Here is a 23,203-nt window from a genome sequence, read left to right on the forward strand (position 1 = left end):
CACAAAACCTTTTTGTTCCATCTTTCTTATCAACTATTACTACAGGAAAAGAAAATGGTGATTGTGATCTTTTGATGATCTTAGCATCCAACATTTCATCAATGGCCTTATCGACTATTTCACGTTTGTTTAACGGAGTTCTATACGGTTTCATTTTTATTGGCGGACTATTACCAATATCAATTCTCATTTTTACCGTGTCAGTATGAGTTAAATCTTTATCATGTTCTACAAACAAATCTTCATTTTTCTTTACAAGTTCCTGTATTAGTTTATCATGCATTGACGGATTTTCAGTATTCGTTTCATCTTTTGTCTCTCCATTTTTATCTCCTAAGCGACATGATGTTTGATTTATTTCTTTTTCATTTACTGATTCAATTTTTGCGATAATACAACCCTTCTTAAGATGGTATGTTTTATTAGTACTGTTAACTAATAGTAACGGTAGATTACCATGTTTTGATATCTTTGCTATTGAGTGACTTACCATTAGGCCTGGTTCTGACCCTATAAAACCTGAAACCACAGGTTTGGTTTGAACTATCCCTACATTATTTCTCATATGGGACTTAACTTTAGTTACACATAAAACAGACGTTTGAGGCTTTACTTTTATACCTTGTTGTAAACGTAATAATGAACTAATATGTATATCCTCCTCTAATGGAACATAGGTACTCCCTATTCTCAATTTCTTGAGGTCAAAATAAAGTCTCACGCCGTGTTCTGTCAGAAAGTCACGACCTAAAAGCAAATTCCTATTCATTTCATTTACAATATGGAAGCATTGTTTCACAGTCACGTCACCTAGCTTAAATGTCAATATAGCACGACCTAATGTGTCCATAGTATTCCCATTTACTGCCTGTAACTTAATACTACTTTTTAAAAGTTTCATTTTTGGCTGCAATAAGTCAAATACTCGTTTATGCATAAGTGATACTTGAGCTCCTGAATCTACAAGTGATCTAAATTTCTGTTTACCAAAAGTTAACAATACTGAACTTGGTGAGCCTGCTAAGGGTATTTCATAAATCATTGTTTTATTGCCCTGCCTACCGGTTTCATTGTAAGGAGAGCGTCTTAGTTTAACCTTTTTCTAGGGTTCCTATTCCTTAATTTCGGGCACAGCCTCTGAGGGTGACCTGTTTGGTTGCACTCCCAGCATACCAATTCCCTATTTCGTATCCTATTCTGACCTATTTCCATAGGTTCAGGCCCATGCGTAGGGACTGGAGGACCAGAACGCTGCGGCATTCTTAGTGCGAATCTTTTCCGCAGATTTTGTTCTGTCATTGCGCAGGTTACTGCGCCCTGAAAGGTTTGTGGGTTGTCCCTCATGACCTTTAATCTTAATTGGTCATTTACTAACCCATCTGTAAAGAAACCTATCATCTGTCTTTCAATGGCAGGATTCCCTTGTTGCATCCCTACGTATGCATCTTCTGCCAGAGTAAGGAGTCTCTCAGCATACACTTGAACACTTTCATGTTCTTTTTGACGTGTTTTTCTTAACACGACAAAAGCATGCTGAGGGTCGCTTACATCTGAGAAACGTCCCCTTAATTCTTGTTTTAATTCCGCCCACGTACCACCGGGTGCTTCAGCTAATATCTTTTTATATACTCACTTACTGCCCCCCTGCTTGTTTGGTACGCAATTAATTTAGTCCTATCGGGCCCTATTTGTGTCAATGTGGCTACCTTATCTATAGCACTGAGCCATTCTCTACATTTTTTTGTATCCCCATCATAAGGAGGTATAGAACCAACAACCCCTTGGACATTGATTGCTGACGTTAACCCGGTAAGTTGTTGTCCTAAGTTGCCAAATAGAAGCCCTACATTTTCGGCCATGTTACATTCTTGTCACTCACCTTTTATGCCCATTTCTTGCGCTCCATGTCCAAGTTCGTCATCCTGGTCTTCAAAGGCACCAGAAAAGACCCCATGTTATAAAACATAACTCTGGGTCTTTTTGTAAAGTTGACAATTTATTCCTGGTTCATGATCGTATAGTGTTCATATTCTTTCTCTCACTGTCACTAGTATATCCAATCTCTCTTGCTATATTCGTTTCATTCTCCGGACTCTCCCTGATGTTCTCTCGGTCCTGTCTCTCTCTGGTCTCTGTCCGGTCTCTCTCTCGTCTCTGTCCGGTCTCTCTCTCCTAACCCCCGCACCTCTATTTATCCCCAAACTTCCTACGATTCTGAGAAGACTCCAGAACCCTTTTACCTTATTTGGGCCCATGTCCAGTATAGTCTAGGCTCTTTACGTAGGTAACGGTATCAAATTAACAATATATGTGTACTTTTAATTAGCTTCGGACATGTATTGAACCCCATTACTCATAATGACCTCTCGCTATGTGTACTACATCTGTAATGTCTACACCTCCTCTGATGATATATATACTAGTTATAACTTCCCTCTGTATAATTATCTATCAATATATGTTATTACATATTTAAGACCTTTTTGTAACTTTGTTTTCGATACATCGTTGAATGCAACCAAACAGCGGTTGATTCTCCCTTTCAGATGTGTTCCGAAGTGCTCCGAATGATGCTCGAGGGAGAAATTAGTTTCTGGTTTTAAATGCTACGAAATCTCATTCTATATAAGATATTTTATATAGCAACGAGATTTCAATTATATAAGATATCTGATATATATTAATTAGGATAACTTATATAGAAAATTAAAATAAATCGTATATACTATATGAGATTTTATTTAATTTCTATATGATGTATCGTATATCATATATAAAATATCTTATATAGTATATCAGATATCTTATATACTTTATGAGATATCTTATATACTTTAAGATATATCTTATATGTTATATCATATATCTTATATGTTATATCAGATATCTTATATGTTATATCAGATATCTTATATAGTTTATAATATCTTATATAATTATATAAGATATCTTATATAATTCGATTAAATACGGGATAGACCTTGCTCCGTCAATAAATGTTAAATTGGCTTGTCATACCATCCCGATTTTACAAGCATATGCTTTCAGTCCCATTTTTCTATAAGTATGAAAATAGTTTTATTGTATTATCGTCAATTGCATTATATTGTATTTCATACTCCCAACGACCACAAATTAACGCTAATTCCCCCTTGATTTTCATTCAACTGTGTTTTCATCAACTGCCCCCAGGTGAAGCAGTTGGTCTGCTGTCTCCGTCGTCCTATTGTTGTGATTAATTAACGGTCAATGTTCAATTAACGGTCATAAACTTGTCACAGTCAGATTTTCAGATTTTATTTCACTCTCAGAACAAGGACGTAAACTTACAAATCCTTACCCAGACACACAAGTATGACATAGGAGGCCACTGTAAATAATATAGACATGCACGTAAAAGGACACATAGCGTGACAGTGCGTTACAATATCAATAGTGATGCACATGTTCAAACAATAGTTTTCATTTTTTTCTTCTCGAAAATATATTTGTCAAACAGTTATGCTACTAAAGAAAAAATATGCCAAGTTTTATTTGATAACACTAGGATTTCTTTATAGATCTAATAGTAATTTGGTATAGAACATAATTTCAGTCACCTTTATTTATTTCGAAAAGATAGGCCTAAAAGGAGCCTTAGAAAACTATATAACATTAATATTTTAGCAAGGATAAATCCTCGTTTTTAGAAACATATTCCTCTTTTTGCTCCTGTTTCGGATTTTACTTAAGACATATTATCATTATTATTATTTTTTGTTCTTTCAATGTCATTACTTTAACACCCCCCCCCCCCTTTTTAAGAAAATGTATAAGCTTAATCAATTGACAATTTAGGTTATTGTCCGTCGCGGCCCGCGCTAGCGAGCTGCTGCTGCTGCTGCTGGCGCTATACATAAGCGTCTCATTGACTTTGATCTCGTATTTGATACAGATGGCGCTCAGCGAATATGGAAACAAATGCTGAAACTGGGCAAACCAGCGGAAGGTACGACGGTCTTTTAAAGTTCTGGTGTCATTATTAGATGTACCATTATTTTCAGATTGCGACAAACTTGCCTATACTGTATATGATGTCATTGTTATAGAAAAGGTTAGGATGAGGATGTAGATGAAAGTTCAGGCAGCTCCAATGCATCTACTGTAGCCGTTCCCAGTGTTTACATTACTTGATTATGTTCATAGTCGATTTTAACTCTATCGATCGATGTTGATGAAAATATCATAAATCACACATGTACATAGTTAGCTTTTTGCTTGTTACTTACGTTTATAGTGGTTAAAGATTGGATGTGTTTTACGCGGCTGTATGTATCAAAGTTGCAAAATAATTTGAATCGGCGTAAATAATTTGACAGATCAAGGGGAATAACTCTAATTGCTTTCCCGAGGGAATTTGTTTTGATATATGGCGACGCTATAACCAGTAGAATGGTTTGAAACAAAAAAGCGTGTTTACCTTGTCAAGATGTTTAATATATTGTTTATATTCTTTGATGAAAGAAAACAAGTGAATATAGTCTCACACGGTGACGTTATGAGTATGCCGTTATTGTAATATTACCTAGACTTGGATAGGATGAAAATTTCAGTTACCAGCATGTCCTAGTAATACGTCTGTATACAACAGCTGTACAATGGCATATATTCAGGAGAGTTATGGCAAGTAAGTGTTGTTTCACGCCTTTTACTGATATGGAAGTTTTATATGTTGATTATTTCTTAAAATTTATGTTCACTGAAGTATTGCCAGATTCCATTTAATTCAATGTACTCTTGGTATTTCAACATGCAATGTTTACTGTACCTAGATCTGCACCAGTAAAAGGAATTAGGTAAGTGATATCAAACCCGTGATAAAAATCATCCTGATATATGGTTTTTGTAATTTCATATATCATTATTAACCTAATTAACCAACTTATGATGTTGGTTCCAGACGTTTCACACTACATTACTTGTAAATTAAATGCTTGAGTAAGTTATACTTTGCTAAAAACATAAGTATTATATTACACAGAAATATTTCTTGGTTTTAAATAAGAATGGTTTTGTACTTAAAATAATTAACAAGATCAAATTATAATATCCAGAAATTCACAATTAAGCCTAAGATTATGGGTAACCAAAGTAGATTAATTCAAACCTACAATGTTTAAAACATTAACATGCAACTGCCATCTTCACCATAAAGATAGAGAGCCAATATTTTATTTTAATAAATACATCAGCAGCAGGGTGAGGGGTGGTGAGGGCTAACGCGTATACATGTATGATGTAGGGAGTTGAACATATATTTATTCTGAATATTTCATTACTATTCTCAAAATGTTCAACTTTGTAGCTATATTATTATGTAGAAAAAATGAGAACTTTCCCTAAATTCTGAGTTTCAATAATATATATATATATATTATGCATTGATAGCAAAATAATCAATGCAGCATAGTTGTAGATTTAAAATGTTAGTGAGGTCATTCAACTTGTAGTCTGTAGATGCTGATTTCTGTTATGTTTGGCTTAGAATTTTTAGGTCACCTGGCATGGCCTGAAGGGCCAGTGAGCTTATTTTATGTCATGGCGCGTTGATAGAGGAAATAGAGATAAATCCTTTAAATCGCTACTAGTTATGCATATAGTTCTGCATGGATTGTAACAAAATTTGGCCAGAAACATCCGTGGGGAAGGGGAACAGAATATGTATAAATTTTGACTCTAACGCCTTGGTGGTAGGAGGGTTGGGGCCCAATATATATGGGAAATAGATATTTAAATTCCTTTTGAAAAGAAACAATCAATCTGTAATCAGAACATAACCTGTGATTACAAACAAAGTGAGCAATATACAGACCTTCTGGGCATCTTGTTCATATATTCAATATTATTGAAATAATAAATACCATCACCCATATATAATCACTGCTAACACTGTGATTAAGAGTCTGACTGGGATACTGGTACATTTATATTGTTAACTTTTATACTGGTCAGGGTACAGTTATATTGTTTACTTTTATACTAATAAATTTTGCATGCATATGGTATATTAACAAACAGATGATATGAATAACATCTTCTATGAAATAAACAGAGATTTAAAATACTTTGATCGAAAGAATTCCACATCATAAAACATACTGCAAAAATCCAACAGAAGCAGCCATTTTGTCCCACCGTCCTTGAATGGTGTTAAACAATTGTTTCATGATCATGACTTCATTAATTATATACAATTACATCAAAATATTTCTCGTCGGAAACACCCAATGAAAATCTGTTCATGTCATATTAATACAGTGACATAATATGTACACATACAATAATATAAATACAAATAGATATACCTAATACTGGTCAATACTTTCTTTGAATTTCAAGCATTATTGAGTTTTTTATTTGCTAAATTGAGAGAAATGAGGTACACTCCTTGACTCATTGAGGGCCTCATGTAGTTTGTTCTATGTAGTAGCTATAGCAATTCAAGGATAAGATTTTTTACAACACATGCCACCTACATGTATATAGCATATATGTTTGATTGTGATAATCCTGTAAAGCTTATATTAATGCACTTACATGCAAATGCTGCAATTACTATTCTATCCTTGTCTTCTAAATACCTCATACATATTTATAAATTGCAGTCTGGTTTATATGTACACCTGCACTCCTTTATCTTTTTTAGCACAGAAATTGAAAGGAAAAACCCAACTTTTATTTTATCAAGTCCTTTAAAATTATACAGATACCATAAATTCTAGCTGAAGACTCCATTTAAGGAGCACCTAGCACAAACGTAGGTGCAGTAGATAGAAGTGAATACAACTACTTTAAATACCAAATTGCTGTACTATTTTAATACTATTCTTATTAAATGATGTCCAAGATGTTGTATACCCATATGCATATTCTTGTGACTACATGTAATACTAATTTTTAGTAATACATTTTTATAGAATCACTGTATATTATATAGCTAGAACATTTTGATATTGACTGTAATGTTTGATAAAACCGAACTCAAATAAAAGACATGAAAGGTATTTAGTTAAAGGTAATTACATATTCAATACAACAATGGATCACACTAGATAATTTTAATTATGCTACAGTATTCATTGATATACCTTAATTGTTTGAATTGTACTTTAGTCTGCAGTACAAATGTAGTACTAGTAGATTGGTCAAGATATGAGAGTTTCTATTATGTCGTATTCGACTCAACAAGCGACCCTCCCCCTTTTGAGGCCCTAATAAGAATTGTCTGGGCATAAATAAAGACCAAAACTGTAAAGGTTTAAAATATTTTGTCTTATTTAGCACCTTTTCATATTTTGTAGCCCACCATCATCCGTTAACAATTCTTGTTACTGCTATTTCTCAGAAAGTGCTAATGGGATCTTTCTCAAATTTCTCATGTAGGTTCCCCTATGGCCCTAGTTGTGCATTTTGCATTTTGGGACTAATAGGTCAACAAAATGGCCTCCAGGCAGCAATCTTGGATTTTGATAGTTAAAGTTTGTTACAGCTATTTCTCAGAAAGTGCTGGAGGGATTCTTCTCAAATTCCACATGTAGGTTCCCCTAGGACCCTAGTTGTGCATTTTGCATTTTGGGACCGATCAATCAACAAAATGGACGACAGACTGCCATCTTGGATTTTGACAATTGAAGTTTGTTACTGCTATTTCTCAAAACGTACTGAAGGGAGCTGTCTCAAATTTCATGTGCATGGTACCCCAGGTCCCTGGTTATGCACATTCCATTTTGGTACCGATTGGTGAATAAGATGGCCAACAGGACATCATCTTGGATTTTGACAATTTAAGTTTGTTACAGCTTTTTCTCAGAAAGTATACTGCTGAAGGGATACATGTCAAATTTCATGTGCATGTTCCCCTAGGTCCCTGGTTACGCATATTGCGTTTTGGTACCGATCAGTGAATAAGTTGGTTGACAGGTAGCCTTTTTGGATTTTTTGTAATTGAAGTTTGTTACTGTTATAAATCTCAGAAAGTACTTAAAGGATCTTTCTCAAATTTCATATGTAGTTATATGTAGTAAAAGTTTGAAAAGCAGAGAAAAGATCCCTCTTTCATTTGTCAGACAAAGATCATTCTTTGGTAGGCGCCAAGATCCCTCTGGGATCTCTTGTTTCCTTTTTTTAAATGCCCTGGGTACTTATTGGGTTGAATACAGTATGCCCTTTACTTCTTATAGTCACAAGTTTTGAACCTCCTGTGGAGCATTTTTGGTACTGACCTATACTAGGTCAATGGTTTTTCTCCGGGTATTCTGGTTTTCCTCCACCAGTAACTCCTGGTATATGTATGTGTATTTGTACTACACCTACTTCCTTAGTGATCGTCTTTTAGTGTAAACACCAATCAATTAATGTAGGTGCATGTTAATACATTAAACATTGGCTAAAAAATGCACATTTTGTATTTTTAGTTTACATTGTTTAAGCTGGAATTCAAATTTTATATACCAGTTACACCTTGATTTATAGTACAGGATTACAAATATTAATTCAGAGACAAGATTTAGACAAGATTAATATGTCGTGGCGCGGCGTCCGCTGTCCCTCTGTAAATATTTTCTTTAAAGCGCTAATAGTCATAGAGTTCTGCATGTATTGTAACCAAATTTGGCCAGAAACATCCGTAGGGGAAGGAAAACAGAGTTTATTTAAATTTTGGCTCTGACCTCCTGGGGGAAGGAGCTAAATAGGGGCGGGGCCCACTAGGGGAAATTGGGGCAAATCCTTTAAATCACTACTAGTTACAGAGTTCAGCATGGATTGTAAGCAAATTTGGCCAGAAACATATTTGGGGGAAGGGGAACAGAGTTTGGATAAATTTTGGCTCTGAGCCCCTGGGGGCAGGAGGGGCGAGGCCCAATAGGGGAAATTGAGGCAAATCCTTTAAATCGCTACTAGTCGATATTTAAATTCCTTTCAAAAAAATAATGAATCTGTATTCAGAACATTTCTTGCCAGCACAAATCAGGTGAGTGATACAGGCCCTCTGGGCCTCTTGTTTAAAAAGACATAAAAGAATTGTGCTGGTATCCATTACCCTTTGTTGTGATTATGTATAATTTGTAGTTAACTTTGTATTTTCCAGTGAAAAAGAGTGGGACAAGTTGTTATCTGGTGGCCAGGAAGAAGCTCAGAATGGCCAGAAGTATAGCAACAACACCGGTCAGTCTCGGTCAGCTCAGCCCTCCAGTGGTCAACCGCGGTCCTCTCAGCCTTCTAGCTTGGCCACATCCAGTACTCACAGCAATGTCCACGGGGATAACGTGAACCTCAATCATCAGCCTCCCATCAAACTCACAGAGTTTGAACAGATGAAGTTAGCCGCAGAGGTACAGTATCAATTACATGTTGCGTCTTTGAAATTTATTGCTGCAACTTTGTCTTTCAAAGACTTAGATAGAAATCAATGCAAATCATGGTGCTTGTCTCGTGTGTCAGTAGGGCATTACATTTAATATTGTGCCTGCTTCCTCTATTGCATGCTCTTAGAAAGCGACTGAATGTTGCACTTGAATTTTTTTCTTTTGCCTTAATTACCGGTACATTCTTCCTCTTAACATTACCCTTGACACCATGACCACCTCACTTTTGGCCTTGATTTGAGTGTTTGCCCCTGTGAGGAAAGCGTTAGGGTTTTGTCCCCCTGGCCAATGCACATCATAGTCTATAAAAGTGGTATAGCTTCTTCTTCTGCTTAACATTTACAGCATGACTACTTGTTGTGTCGCATGCAACCCCCCCCCCCCCCCCCAGTGCATGGAGGCATCCGGGAAAAGGTTTCTGTGTGATAACTTATTTTATTTTTTGTTCGATTTCAACCAAATCTGGTATATTGCTTTATATCAATGACACCTCAGATGGAATCGATACCAGTCAAGAACCGTCGATATTTGCAAGAGTTGCGTGACCTTAAAATTGTCAAAACAGATATATCCATGGTATTATTTGGTATGTTTCTTTATATTAATGTCATCTGGCATATAAGGTTCGATACCGGTCAAAATCTGTCAATATTTGCAATAGTTACGGGACTTTAATAAAATCATCAAATCTGATAAATCCATGGCTTTCCGCTTGATAACAATGGTATTTATCATTCGATTTCAAACGGTATATTGCTGTATGTCAATGAGATCTCAGTTTAGTTTGATACTTGTCAAAATTTGCTACCGTTTGTAAGAGTTCTGATAAATCCATGGTTTCCATGCGATAACTTAAATATTTATTAACTGGTTTCCAATTTCAAACGGTATATTGCTTTATATCATTGAGATCTAGGATGGGTTCAATATACTGGTCAAAATCAGTCAATATTTGCAAGAGTTACGGGACTTGATAACTTCACCCAATTATTAACAATATTTTCAACTGTGAATAACTATTGTTTGTGATGTTTTAAACTGCTGTGCAGGCAACACATCCACTTTCCTTAAATTATTGTTTGCTGCACTTATTATAGTATTTTAATGGGAAGTTTTTGGTGTGATTACCAGTATGCTAATTCAGTGATGAGCTCAAGGGGGATAGTTCTATGAAATGGGTAAGGGTTTCCACTATCACAGCAAGTCTTAATACAAATATACCATACTGTAGTCTCCCAAAACATACTACTCTAGCAGGCGAGGAGAAGATGTAGCAGTCAGACAGGGATTTGAACCAGGGACCTATGAACACTAGCTATAGCTTGATGCTCTACCGATCCATTAAGCTACATACTTGGGCACAGATGTTTGACCCAGTCCAATCCTGCCACACTCCTCAGATTCAAAGTGTTCGCCCTCAAAGACATATGAGACCCTGATATCACACTCTGGGTATTTAGTTGAGCACCAATTTTTCTAACAAGAGAGAAAATTGTAGCAGACACTCTGGAATTTGAACCCGGGACCTTGAACACTAGGTAGATGCTCTACTGATTGAGCTACCTGGTCACTGATGATTAACCCAGTTCAATCCTGCCAGCTACAAACTATTTTCATTTATTAACTGGTACTATTTTTATTAGAAAATTAAAAATTGTGAACTTGTGTATTTACAGGATATTTTTTAACACAATAAAGGTTTGTTTTCCCTCAAATCATCACTGCAACTCTAGCACATGTGAATTCCAATTATTTCATGCTATTATGAAATATTAACTGATATCTAATCATCATGCATGACCAGTTTTGATTGAGTCATGTGAATTATATTAGATGTTTTTAGGAGGTTGTTGTCAAATATTTTCTACAAGATAGAGTAACACACAAATTTAAATCTTATAATGACACAACTCTGTTTACTTGGTATATGTAATTAAGTTTTGATAATTAGCAATTTCACAAATTACACATACCCCCGGTAAATATTCTTTGCTCATGCTCATTAGCATTGTTGACAATGATTCGATAAACATGCAGGTTTTGCATTTTCACTGTCCGCATAATGTAACCAAATACGATACATATGTTTTTGTTTCCCTTTCTGAAAGCTTTCCATAATATGTGGTGGATATGCTGAATGATAAACAAAAGCTTATGCATATATGCACATGAAAAAAGCACACAAATTGATTTCTACATTTCATTTGAATTTTTGACATTGTTTACAAGTGAAAACAATACAACGGAACACACATTACATAGCTGTTTACATGAACTATGAATAATGTATGACCTCTGACAATGGAAGCAGACCTACCCAGGGAAATGTATATGTTTCTACTCCAGACTGATTTCATCACTATCAGTGCTCTGTTACATATAGTAGTAGTGCACCTAATTAATAATGTCTAATTTGAATAAAGTTTGATCCATTTTACTAAAATATTGCTCATTTTAACATTAATGTGGTGGCAAAAATCATCAAAACAGTCAAGTAAAACTCAAATTTTGTAAAGATTAAGAAAGTAGTAGCTTTATGTTAAATGTTTGAAAACTAATTATTACAGAGATTTCATCAGCCCAATGAATTGATTATGGCTTGGTTTGTGCCAGCCTGATGATATTAATTAGGCATGTGTATCTTTTCAATGACAATTGATGTTTCGATCACACTAGAACAGTGGTGGAAAGTCCATTATTGAAAACCGCTTGTAACAGCTAATCACTGATGATTCTTAATTGAAATAAGAGTGCATACATATATATTTGTGTGTGTTAGTAATGTGATATATATTTATTTCACAATTATATATTTATGATGGTATGTCATTTGATACTTATTATAGTTGTCTTAAAAAAAATCTCAGAAACCACATAATGTAGAATCCCTGTGGAATGAGGATTCAAAATTGTACAAATGGTAATTGATACATAAGTGCTGAGTCACTCGATGTTCCCTTAAGGGGTCACACATTCATGTGGGTACCTTGCATAAACATTGGTTATTATAGCTATATAGGATATTTGCTTATTCGTTATCATGATCATCATGCACCGGTATTCTTTAAAAGTAAGTATTTGCTCATATTGGAATTTATAGAGAAACACTATAATTGTTTGGACTGCATAGCCTTTAAATGAACCCTAAAGGGGTGTGATAAAGAAGGGGCAATTTGGCTATAATCTTTTAAATGATTAATGAAAATCAACTTAATTACTAGTTTCAAAAGAGAGAGATACTGAACTGGGAAAGTGTTCAGTATACTGTATCTGATAATCAAAATTAAGCAAAACTAGATCCTAATAGCTTTTTGTTCTAGATTTGTAGGCAATTATTTCTCCATTTCGCCTTAATAACTAAATATATAGATATTTTTTTCGGATATTTATAACTACATACAGTACACTACTCATCAGGATTTTGTACATTTCTAAATTGGTGGATATTCCATTCATGATATGTATGTAGATCTGAATTTTCAGACACTTATTTAAAGACATATTATCGGTATAGGTGTATAATTAGAATGAAGTAGATTTTACTGTCTTCATACTGCCAAAATTACCATTAGTGTTGGTGACACAGCATTTTGATTTGACCTCCAGGATTTTAGAGCCAGGGATATTTTGATCTTACTGGATGCCCTAACCATTTATCAAAATTTTTGAAGATCTTAATTTCTGGACACTTACTTCACCATTTACCATAATTATGCAGTTACATGTATGTAATAGTTATAATAACAATGACATTATAATTAAATGTACATTGTACAGCCGCTGCTGCTGATCTAAACTTTCTTCATCAATTGCCATCACCTTTTACATTAAATGTAATTACTACACCATTCACCACAATTATATCAGTCTATATCTGTGAACATTTACTTCCCTATTCACCCGAATGTTTGAAGGCCTGGAATTGCGGACATTTACCATAATTATGTAGTGAATAGTTACACTGACATATATGTACAGTTGCTGCTGCTGACACTTCCTTCAATTGGCATTATTGTACTGGCAGGAACAAATTTAAGTGACATCCCAAGCATTAAAGGAACACTTGTACATGGTCCATTAGCAGCCACACAACAACAGGAGACCTGTGGAGTTTCCTTCTGTTGTGTTTACTGTTAAGTTCTTGTCAAGCAGTAGTTTTCATCAGTATGTGTTGTACCAGTGGTGCTGTTCCACAGACAAGCTCCAGTCCAACCTAGCTTTGATCCTAAGATGAGGTCAACCATTCCTCCTTGTAGATGAATACTACAATACATATGTGTGGAGAAGCACTATATATGTTATGTACAATACATGTTGATGGATACCGATTCTAGGATATCCCGACGATGGCTTGGACATCTCGGCTAAGATTTGCCATGACATTGATGACCATTGTACTTGAAGGACCACAGTGATTAGCTGTTTTATATTTGATGAGTAAAGGCTATAGTTCACATTGTACCAGTGTTGGACATATAGTACTGAGAGACAGCCAGGGAGAGATTGGACCAGGATAGTATGGAATGTGTGATTTTATAGATTTTTGGTGATGTTTCCTGGAATACGGAACAGGCTCGTGGACAGATGGTGTTGATTAATGAATTGGTATATAAGTAAATCATTTAGTACTCCCGTTCTATGGTGGACAGACAAATGGTGCTTTACAGAACAATAGGCTTTATGTGGTGGTCCGACTATCAGCAGGACAGGAAAACATTCTGGTGGTGAAAAGTGTTGAAAAGTGTTAAGATGTCTTCTCTAGTGTGGAAATACATAACAGATAATTATGGAAAGATACAAGTACTAATTTGTGTTTAAATGGTGGTGGTGAGACATGTTCGTTGTTGTGATATTTGGTGGTGATATATAATATAAATTTGGTGATATCACTGTGGTATATATTTGGTGGTGGTATATGATATATATTGGGTGATATCATTGTGGTATATATTTGGTGGTGATATATAATATAAATTCGGTGATATCATTGTGGTATATATTTGGTGGTGGTATATGATATATATTGGGTGATATCATTGTGGTATATATAATTTGGTGGTGATATATGATATATATTGGGTGATATCATTGTGGTATATATTTGGTGGTGATATATACGATATATATTGGGTGATATCTTTGTGGTATATATTTGGTGGTGGTATATTTTTGGCATAAATATAATTTAAATACCTTGGTAGTTATAGGTTTTCTTAGCATTCCATTGTTTTATTGATTCAAATTAATGGCACACTGTAATTTCATTTTAATTAGTTCAATTATTTTCACAGAGAGGAATTTGATAACTATCATTGATAGGGGAAGAACATGTATATTGTATGACTCTAGTAATTAGCTTTCTATTTCTGTTTTTAGTATAAAACGTACATCAGCCACATATTTATATGGGGGTATGTTAAAATTGTCATATATTTATATATATTTGGTTTGTTCTCCACAATCAATGGATAATGCTATATTTGTTTAATTACATTTATAATTATGAACAGTTGTTAGGTAACCTTTTAACTAAGGCAAAAATTATCTGACTGTGTTAGATATTAGATATATTTACGTGTAGATTACATAGATGACAGTTCTACCTACAGTTGTATAATAAATATCTGCTATGTTTTAGGTTATATTGTACATTGCATCCTTATAACGTCACTAGATATATATATACATTACACCTATCTATGTAAGTATCCGGTTACCTGTGAAGAATTAGGCCTCAAGGTTAGCAACATTACACGACCAGTTTGTACCAGTATACATGTAGTAAATATATAGTCAAATCATACTGCCACAGATAATTCTCTGTGACTGATGAAGTAATGTATTGGATGTTGTAAATCTGGACATTGACAGAAACCAAGTAGGGAAGTTTTACTACTTGATGTGATAGACCGTGCCAATCAAGTGGTCATAAAGTCGGTGATGATGAGCTATTGTAGAGATTATTTATTGTGTTCAGCGTCATTAGGGAAGTGGGAGGACCAGTGAGTAACAGATGAACAAATTAGTAATAAGGTGTTGTGGACTGGAGATCTACATCAGCTGGTTGGGATTCATCGGTTGGATGGGAGACTCACTTTCTTAGAAATAAGGAGTTTTAAATTCTATCATTAGTTGTTAATTTTTGAAAACTTCGTTCATATAATAAGATACCAGCAAGTTCATCTTGGAAGAAGATATTTTGCGAAGTGAACTTCAATTTTCCAGCCAGCAAAAATGGTAAATTGAATTTAAATTGCTAAGTTTCTAATACATTTATTATATGTTATCATCGATAAAATTGCATTTACATGAAGTTTATTTATGTCTATGGTAGCTATAGGATGACAACTTAAGGGATGGGCAAATATTTCCATTTTTTCTTGCCTCAATATCTTGAAATAGTAAAAACTTTTAGTAATCATGAAAAATATTTTGTGAAAAGAAAAGATTTAACATAAGTTTTAATGAAAACTGTATGTTTACAGAGTGGTAGTACTTGTAAAGATTGGATGTTTTGTTGCACTGAAAACATGAAACCATGATGTTACTGCATAGTACATATTGTTGATGTAAGAATCAATCAATGTCTTAAAAATACCAAAAATAGCCTCGACATACAACGATAGGGTCGATCAACTCCGGATAGATAAGACAGCTCAGAGAAGATGTTAAACAATCAATAAGTTGTCAGTTAGGGGTAAAATCTTAAACAATGGATGTGCTCGGCCTATTGTCTCGCCCAGGAAAACGTGTGTAATTGTCTGGAGAAAAAGCTCTTCTTTGATTATGTCTCTATTGAGAATGGAGGAAGACGTTTTGTCTTCTTTTTCTGCTGATTATTGGATTCTTTCTATTAATTTTGCTTGTCTGCAAGGCTTATATTGCATGGAACAGAATCCATACAATTGGGATTACAGTGGTTTTTGTATTACATAAGTGCTCAGCAGTAAGCAGTTATATGCTGATACCCTAGCTTCTGAGAAACAGAATGGTCTGTTCTGTTGAGCCTCAGTTCATAGTTCAGTCATGACAGTCATGACCACTATAGCTTAAGGTCAATCAATTGTCAATAGATCGACAACTACATCTGCTACTGATACATGTACGGTACCTTTTGCTCCTAGAATATTAATTGCCCTGCGTTTGTGTTCCGATGTAAATGTCAAATAAACATGATATAAATTACTTTGTGTCTTTATCAGTATCTGGGATCTAGATCTTTAAATTTGAGACTATTGAATTCATGAACTTGGTGGTTGTTTTTCTTACAAATCCAACAAAGGACTAGGTATGGTAAGGGTCTTCCAAATCCTCTTTTTTCTCAAGTCTGTTATTTCAAGATGTGAATCTTGCATTTTAAATATTAACTACATACCTGACATATTTGATAGTATTAGTAGGTCATATAGCCGTTATAGTTGCTATGGCAACCATTTAAATTATACATAAATTATGAAAAATGTGAAAATTTCATCAAAATTGGCCTTTTTATGCAGTTTTGCATCTAGTTAACATAGAACTAATTCTAGAACAAACTTTATATTTCTCAGAATAATGTATTCTTCGTGTCTGCTTATTCCCTTAAAATCTTAAGTTTGTTCTAGGTTGTGCTCTATTGCTTTTAAAAGAAAAACTATAAAAAAATATACCAAAATTGACCAAATTTTCAAATCTGCATAATTTATGCAAAGTTACCATGGTTATATAGCAAAAACATACTATTTGTCAAAAAAAGCTTTTATCAGGGGTGTATTCAATATTTCAAAAGCAGCAACTTAATTTCTAAATACTTAATTTGAAATTTGGTAGATTTAGGGGCCATAAAAGCCATTACCATATCTAGTCCTTTGGCACAAAGTGATTTTGAGTAGCCTTTTTGGTAAAAAAATAATGATATGTCCTACAGATGTTAGAGGGTAAAATTGATATTGTTAGTTACCATATATTGCCTTGAGTAAAACATGACATGGTGTGGACTGATTTTATGAAGACTTTGTACCATAATTGCTTTCTGGTTTTTTTTTTCTGTCATAGTTTTCACTTTGCACTCCATTATCAATGTTGTTTTGTATCAATTCTGTGAAATCATTTTAACATCAATGGCATGCCTGAAAACACAAACTATCTTTCAAAACTTTTAGAGTTAAGGTATTTTGATTATTAAAACAATTTAAAAAAAATGTTGTCATCAATTGAATTAAATGTATAGTATATAGAATTTATCTTTTCTACTTCTGATCAATTTATGGTCTATGAGAGTTGTAATAATCATACATCTATTTCTTTCATTATTAATATTTGGCTTGTCCCTACAATTTAATATCTTGCTTAATTTATGTGATTTAAATCTTATAATTATCCTGTTTACTTTATTCCAGAGAAAATCTCAACAATTATTTAGTCTAACAAATATTATCAATATTGACTGTAATGTCAGTTACAGGATAAATGTCACGAAATGTAACTTTAAAAGTTAATTTCAGTAATTCATGTATAGCACCATAGTGGGCAACTTATATTATACTCAACTTTTTCTAATGAAAATAAATGCATTTTGAATTCATCGATCCTTAGCTCTTAATAGAATTTAAGAAAAAATATATTAAAAATTTATTTAAAAATCTATATTTTGTATTGTGTTGCAGGAGCCTCCAAACGAAGGAAAGAAGTCCAACATAAAGCGACGAATCCTCAAAGTCATAGTCACAAGTATGTTTATATTCATGGCCGTTGGAGTCATAGTCATATGGAGTCTTCACGACGCAAGTGGTAAAGACTATTCTGATCTACAATTTGAAATCGACGGAGAGTTTTTGACAATTGTTGGCAAACGTTTAGAAGAGGTGACACTCACAGGGCATTTAGGTGGGGATATATTTGCAGGGCGGAACACAGAGAGATGTCCTGACCGCGATAAAAATAAAAAGGGGCGATGCCTATCATGGGATGATGGAAACATGGTGGATATGACACCAATTACAGTTGATGACATTGTATGTTACAATGTGAGTTGGGTGAACCCAGTTAATGTCTATCCCAGGGACTGCTTCGAAATGGATGTTGGTCACTGGTACAACATGCTGCCAGGACCGTGGCCAATCGCTGCTGAGAGGAAAACCGCTCTCAGTCGGTTTGGTCATAATGAGAAGAATGGTATGAACATTATAGATTATTACTTCCTGTCATCAGAAGGTGCTGCAATTTACCTTCCTGGGGACGGACCTTATCAGCTGAGCTGGAATGAAAGTGCCAATCACATGATGTGCATCTCTCCGGCTTTCACTGGTATGGAGGGAAGAAAAAATCTTAATTATTTTACGTGTCAGGGTTATGACATCAAGGCCACTCATTTAGCCATGAGCAAGAAATTCCATTTACAGGCCCAGCGGAATCTGTCAGAGCAGGTCAAGTACACGGACAACTTCTTATGGTCTGCTGAAATGGTTGACTCACAACAATCTTACGGTGACCAGCTAGTCACATTTAAAGACTTTCTGCAATCAGCCAATTTTGAATGCAATGTTTTGGAACTTGATTCTCATTGGGAAGAGGAGTTAGGTGATCTCAAATTTAATAAAGCAATGTTTCCTGATGTTAGTTCAGCCATTTCCATGCTTTCCACCAACTGTGATTTTGTGTTGAATCTCAGTCCCCTCTGCTCTTTGAACTCGCCTTCTTTCAGTATCGGAATTCAGAACAATTACTTTATGATTGATGCATTATCTCTGGGTGCCAAATTACTCACTCACGGCAATACTCAGGTAGCCATCTGGGACATTAACAGTGATGACTTCTCAGCCTGGTTTACTGATACAATCACAAACATTTCTACAACGTATGGGATAAGGAATTTCAAATTTCTGCCATTACCTCAGACATTCTTGGTGAGACATTCCAATGGATCCGACTTATTGGACCGTGAAGTGTATGGAAAGTGGATAGATCTCTTAGACATTGTTAGTGAAAAACTTGTCACAAAGGGAATGTTCAGATCACAAGACAAGCATGCATTCCTCGAAGTATCAGCTGACTTTGTGACGAATGAGAACAATGCCAGCTGTATCCACGAATCTCTGTCTGAGGCCTTGACCTTGGGTCTGTATGGTTATCCGTATGTTATGTCATCAGCGAAAGGCAATATTAATCTAGACAATGACACAATTGATTCCTTTGTAAGGTGGCTCCAGTTATCTGTCTTCTTTCCAGCCATCAAAATTCCATCAAATATACAATTCTCTGGGGAAGAAGTCATTTTGCATGCTCAAAATCTTTCGCAAATTAGACACGACTTTGTTATGCCAGTCTTGGAAGAGCTACGAACAAAAGTGTCTGAAGTGACACCGTTCTTACGTCCACTATGGTGGATAGATCCCCAGGATCAGGACACTCTACACATTGGCGATGAATTCCTTTTAGGGGACAAGATTTTGGTGGCACCAGTCTTGTGTTCTGGAGTCAGGAAAAGAGACATTTATCTCCCAAAAGGGTCTTGGCTGGACCCCGTGCATGGGACAGAATACCCTGGAGGAGAGTGGCTTACAGATTTCCCGGTCAACCAATTTCAAATCCCCTATTTTGTATTGCAAGAAGACAACGAATCCACATAAGGGATCCCACCAAGTGAACAAACCTCAGTTGAACCAATCAACAAGTAGTATGATGTTATGTAATTTACTGTATCCTAAATTTAGAATATTGCGCGAAATTTTAAATTTATTTATCTATACAAATTTTGTGTTAAGCATCAATTCCATAGTGCACTGTATTTATCTTTCATAATTTAACCATCTTTGAGGCGAGACACATCTCTGCTACAATAATTAAGACTTTTAATAATAAGCTTGATGCTTCAAACCAATTTTATTATGGTACATTGCAATAGGGTCCTATTCACTCAGGTTTGAGATAATTTGGGGAGACATTGACAAATGGCCAATATCAATAAATCCCATCATTTGTATGCAAAGTAAGATTTCACAGATGCTGACAATATCAAATGACTGCCCAACCTCTAATGATATCATGTAATAATCTATATATATATGTATCCTCAAGGAAATACATGGTCTATAATTTTACTTATACATGAAAGGCAATATCTCTGCTGAGGTACTGTGGCAGGAATTGAATAAAACTGAGCTAAATCTTCCACAGATAGAATTTTGTATTGTCATATTACAGAGTTATCTGTCCTTGTGGGTAGATATTGATTGTTATTTCAAGTATTTGTGAATGTAACATTATATTTTTCAGAGAAAACAACAGTGTTTTCATAAATCACAATCGATACCAATTCAAAAGGGTGATAACTCTGCAAAATTATCAGGACAAAATACAATGTCACAATTTTATAGGCAAATACCGGGTATAGTGATCACCACATGGGTATCAAAACCTACCAAGTACATGTTTTATTGTCTTTTTGATCCAGCAATTACAGTTTTTTAAAGATTTTTTATCCATTTATTCTCCAGTTGATTGATTGAAATATGCATATACTAGATAATTGGTTTTTTTTTTGTGGTTTTGTTGTAAAATACAAGTTTGTAGTGGTTGATGATCATGATCCATTTAGAACATTTAATGCATGTTAATTACAAACTTCATTATGATATGTTGTATAATTATTGTTAAACTTTATTCATGAAAAATTGATGTCTTCTACAGAAATTGTTTGTTTTAACTTTAAAAGTATATGTAAAATAAGAAAATGTACATATCTATATAAAGCTAATATTTGGGGTTACAGTTTATATAATTATATTCCTTGTTACGGAATGTTTACCAAACATCATTATCTGTTCTTATCATATATGGTATATGGTTGTCTGTTTTAGCTATTACACAAGGACCTGATTATTCTCTTGATATGTGTGAACAGTTTTAGCTATTACACAGGGAATTGATTATTCCATTGATATGTGTGAGCAGTTTAAGCTATTGCACAGGGACCTGATAATTCCCTTGATATGTGTGATTCCGTGTGGAAAACTGCATTGTGATCTACCAGAGTTTCTTCCTTTTGTTCCACTCTGTCGGTATTGACAGGTAACTCTGATAGCTAGATTAGAATGGGAAAACTGTCAAGTGCCTGTGATATAAAGAATATTAAAATGCATATCTCAGAGAGTAAAATGAGGGAATCCTGTCCTGAGGGTCATAAGATCTGAAAGATGTTGAGCATGAGTCTTGCTAAATGTTTTAACAATTTACCATATTTCCTAGTAGGTAGAAGGTAACTATAATGTGATTTTGATATATCAGAGTTACTTCCCTTGATATTTCACTGCGTCAGTACTGACAGAATGAAACAAAGGGAAGTAACTCTTGATAGATCCCAATACTACAATGTAAACCTACTCTGTTCACTCTTTATATGTACAGTACTTACTTTTACTATTTAATGTATTTGATGTTGCATATATGCAGAACAAGGTTGGTATGATGCAGTTGAATCGTCATGACATCATTGTTGTGTAGTCTCACAATGTCATGGCATCATGTTACGATATATTATTGACCATCACGCTATACAATAGCTCATGATGTAGGTGTCTTGATTACCCAGGTCTTTACTTTGGAAAGGATGTCCATAAAATTGGAGGCTTTAAACTTCATATAAAATGATCAGTGTACCAAGTTTAATATGTTTGTAATAAGAAAGTTTCACAAATATCCTTTACCCAGGATACTAATGGCTTGAGTATCCAATACATTCCCAAAATAGTACCGTAATTAGGCAGTTTCTTTGATGTTAGATAGAAATTTATTCTAGATCGAAATTTTTTCTATATATTTATATACATGTAGTTAATATTATATATTTAGTTCCTTTAAATATAAACGCTGTTACGTATATTGTGAAATCTGTAGTTACAGAATACTGGCCAATAAGAATTCCCTTTGTAATCAATATTTACCCTAGCCTATTCTACAACCTGTTAGTACTGTCCCATAAATATCACCTTATCTGAAAGCAAACATTTCTCTTTTTTTTTGACAAGGAAAAGTGCAGCCAAAAATTCAATGTTTTAGGTCTGTTTTAACAACACAATTGGCCTAATTGTAATAATAACAAAATCTGTGAGTACCGATGGGGCTGTTTCTATAATACTACATGTAATAAGTCAAGATGTATAATACAGGTCATATTCCATCTTGGTATGTGCAAATACAGCATACTTAGTACCATATCCTATCACAAGTGCAGATATTTACAAGCATTAAATAAATACTGCAGCACTTTGAATTGATATGTTAACTCACAATAATGTACTTTAAAATCCAGGAATAATGCAAGGTAGATCAAACGATCTCTATTTACACATTTTCTATATTTCTAATAACAGGACCCATGTATGGTTTATAATTTAATTAGTGTTCTTGGTCTGAAGTAAAGAATAATAGAATTTTACATGGGTCTGTGAAGTGGACAGGGATATCTCAACCCAAGTGAAAGATTTTTGGCCTGTCAATCCGAGGCAGAGATATCCCTGTCCACTTCACAGACCCATGTTTGATTCTTTTTCTCCCATACTTAGTAAAAGAATGATGAAATTCCACTTGCTTTCCAGCTTTTTCATTGCGCCATTATCGCAGGAACATCGTTAAGCATCAAAATTGATGACGTCATCTACAATGCGCGCCACAGTTAAGCCGCATGTATTGATGATGTCAGGTTATTGTCCCCCCCCGTGCACGTGTGAGCCCCCTTACACCCCCCGTGTAAGATAGAGTTATCTTTTCCCTAGCAACCACACAATATCCCTGTGAAGTATGGGAGAAGTGATGGTACCCCA

General features: G+C 34.7%; 1 protein-coding gene across 6 annotated transcripts in view; it reads left to right on the plus strand.

Moving 5' to 3' along the window:
• The window catches only part of LOC138333221 (myogenesis-regulating glycosidase-like), a 37,895-nt gene extending 14,805 nt beyond the window's left edge, over positions 1-23,090 (plus strand). The window contains exons 1-4 of one of the 6 annotated variants that reach the window (XM_069281434.1): positions 3,942-3,988; positions 4,812-4,835; positions 9,128-9,371; positions 18,050-23,090. In XM_069281434.1, coding sequence (XP_069137535.1) covers positions 3,951-3,988; positions 4,812-4,835; positions 9,128-9,371; positions 18,050-20,011 — 2,268 coding nt within the window. In that variant the 5' untranslated portion in view covers positions 3,942-3,950 and the 3' untranslated portion in view covers positions 20,012-23,090. Of the gene's footprint in view, positions 1-3,907; positions 3,989-4,373; positions 4,667-4,811; positions 4,836-9,127; positions 9,372-14,968; positions 15,642-18,049 lie in introns of those variants that run through there. The other 5 variants (XM_069281435.1, XM_069281437.1, XM_069281439.1 and 2 more) reach the window with 5 other exon arrangements.
• Positions 23,091-23,203: the final 113 nt, after the last annotated feature.

The sequence above is a fragment of the Argopecten irradians genome, chromosome 10 (genome assembly GCF_041381155.1).
Source record: "Argopecten irradians isolate NY chromosome 10, Ai_NY, whole genome shotgun sequence".
Classification (NCBI taxonomy): Eukaryota; Metazoa; Mollusca; class Bivalvia; order Pectinida; family Pectinidae; genus Argopecten; species Argopecten irradians.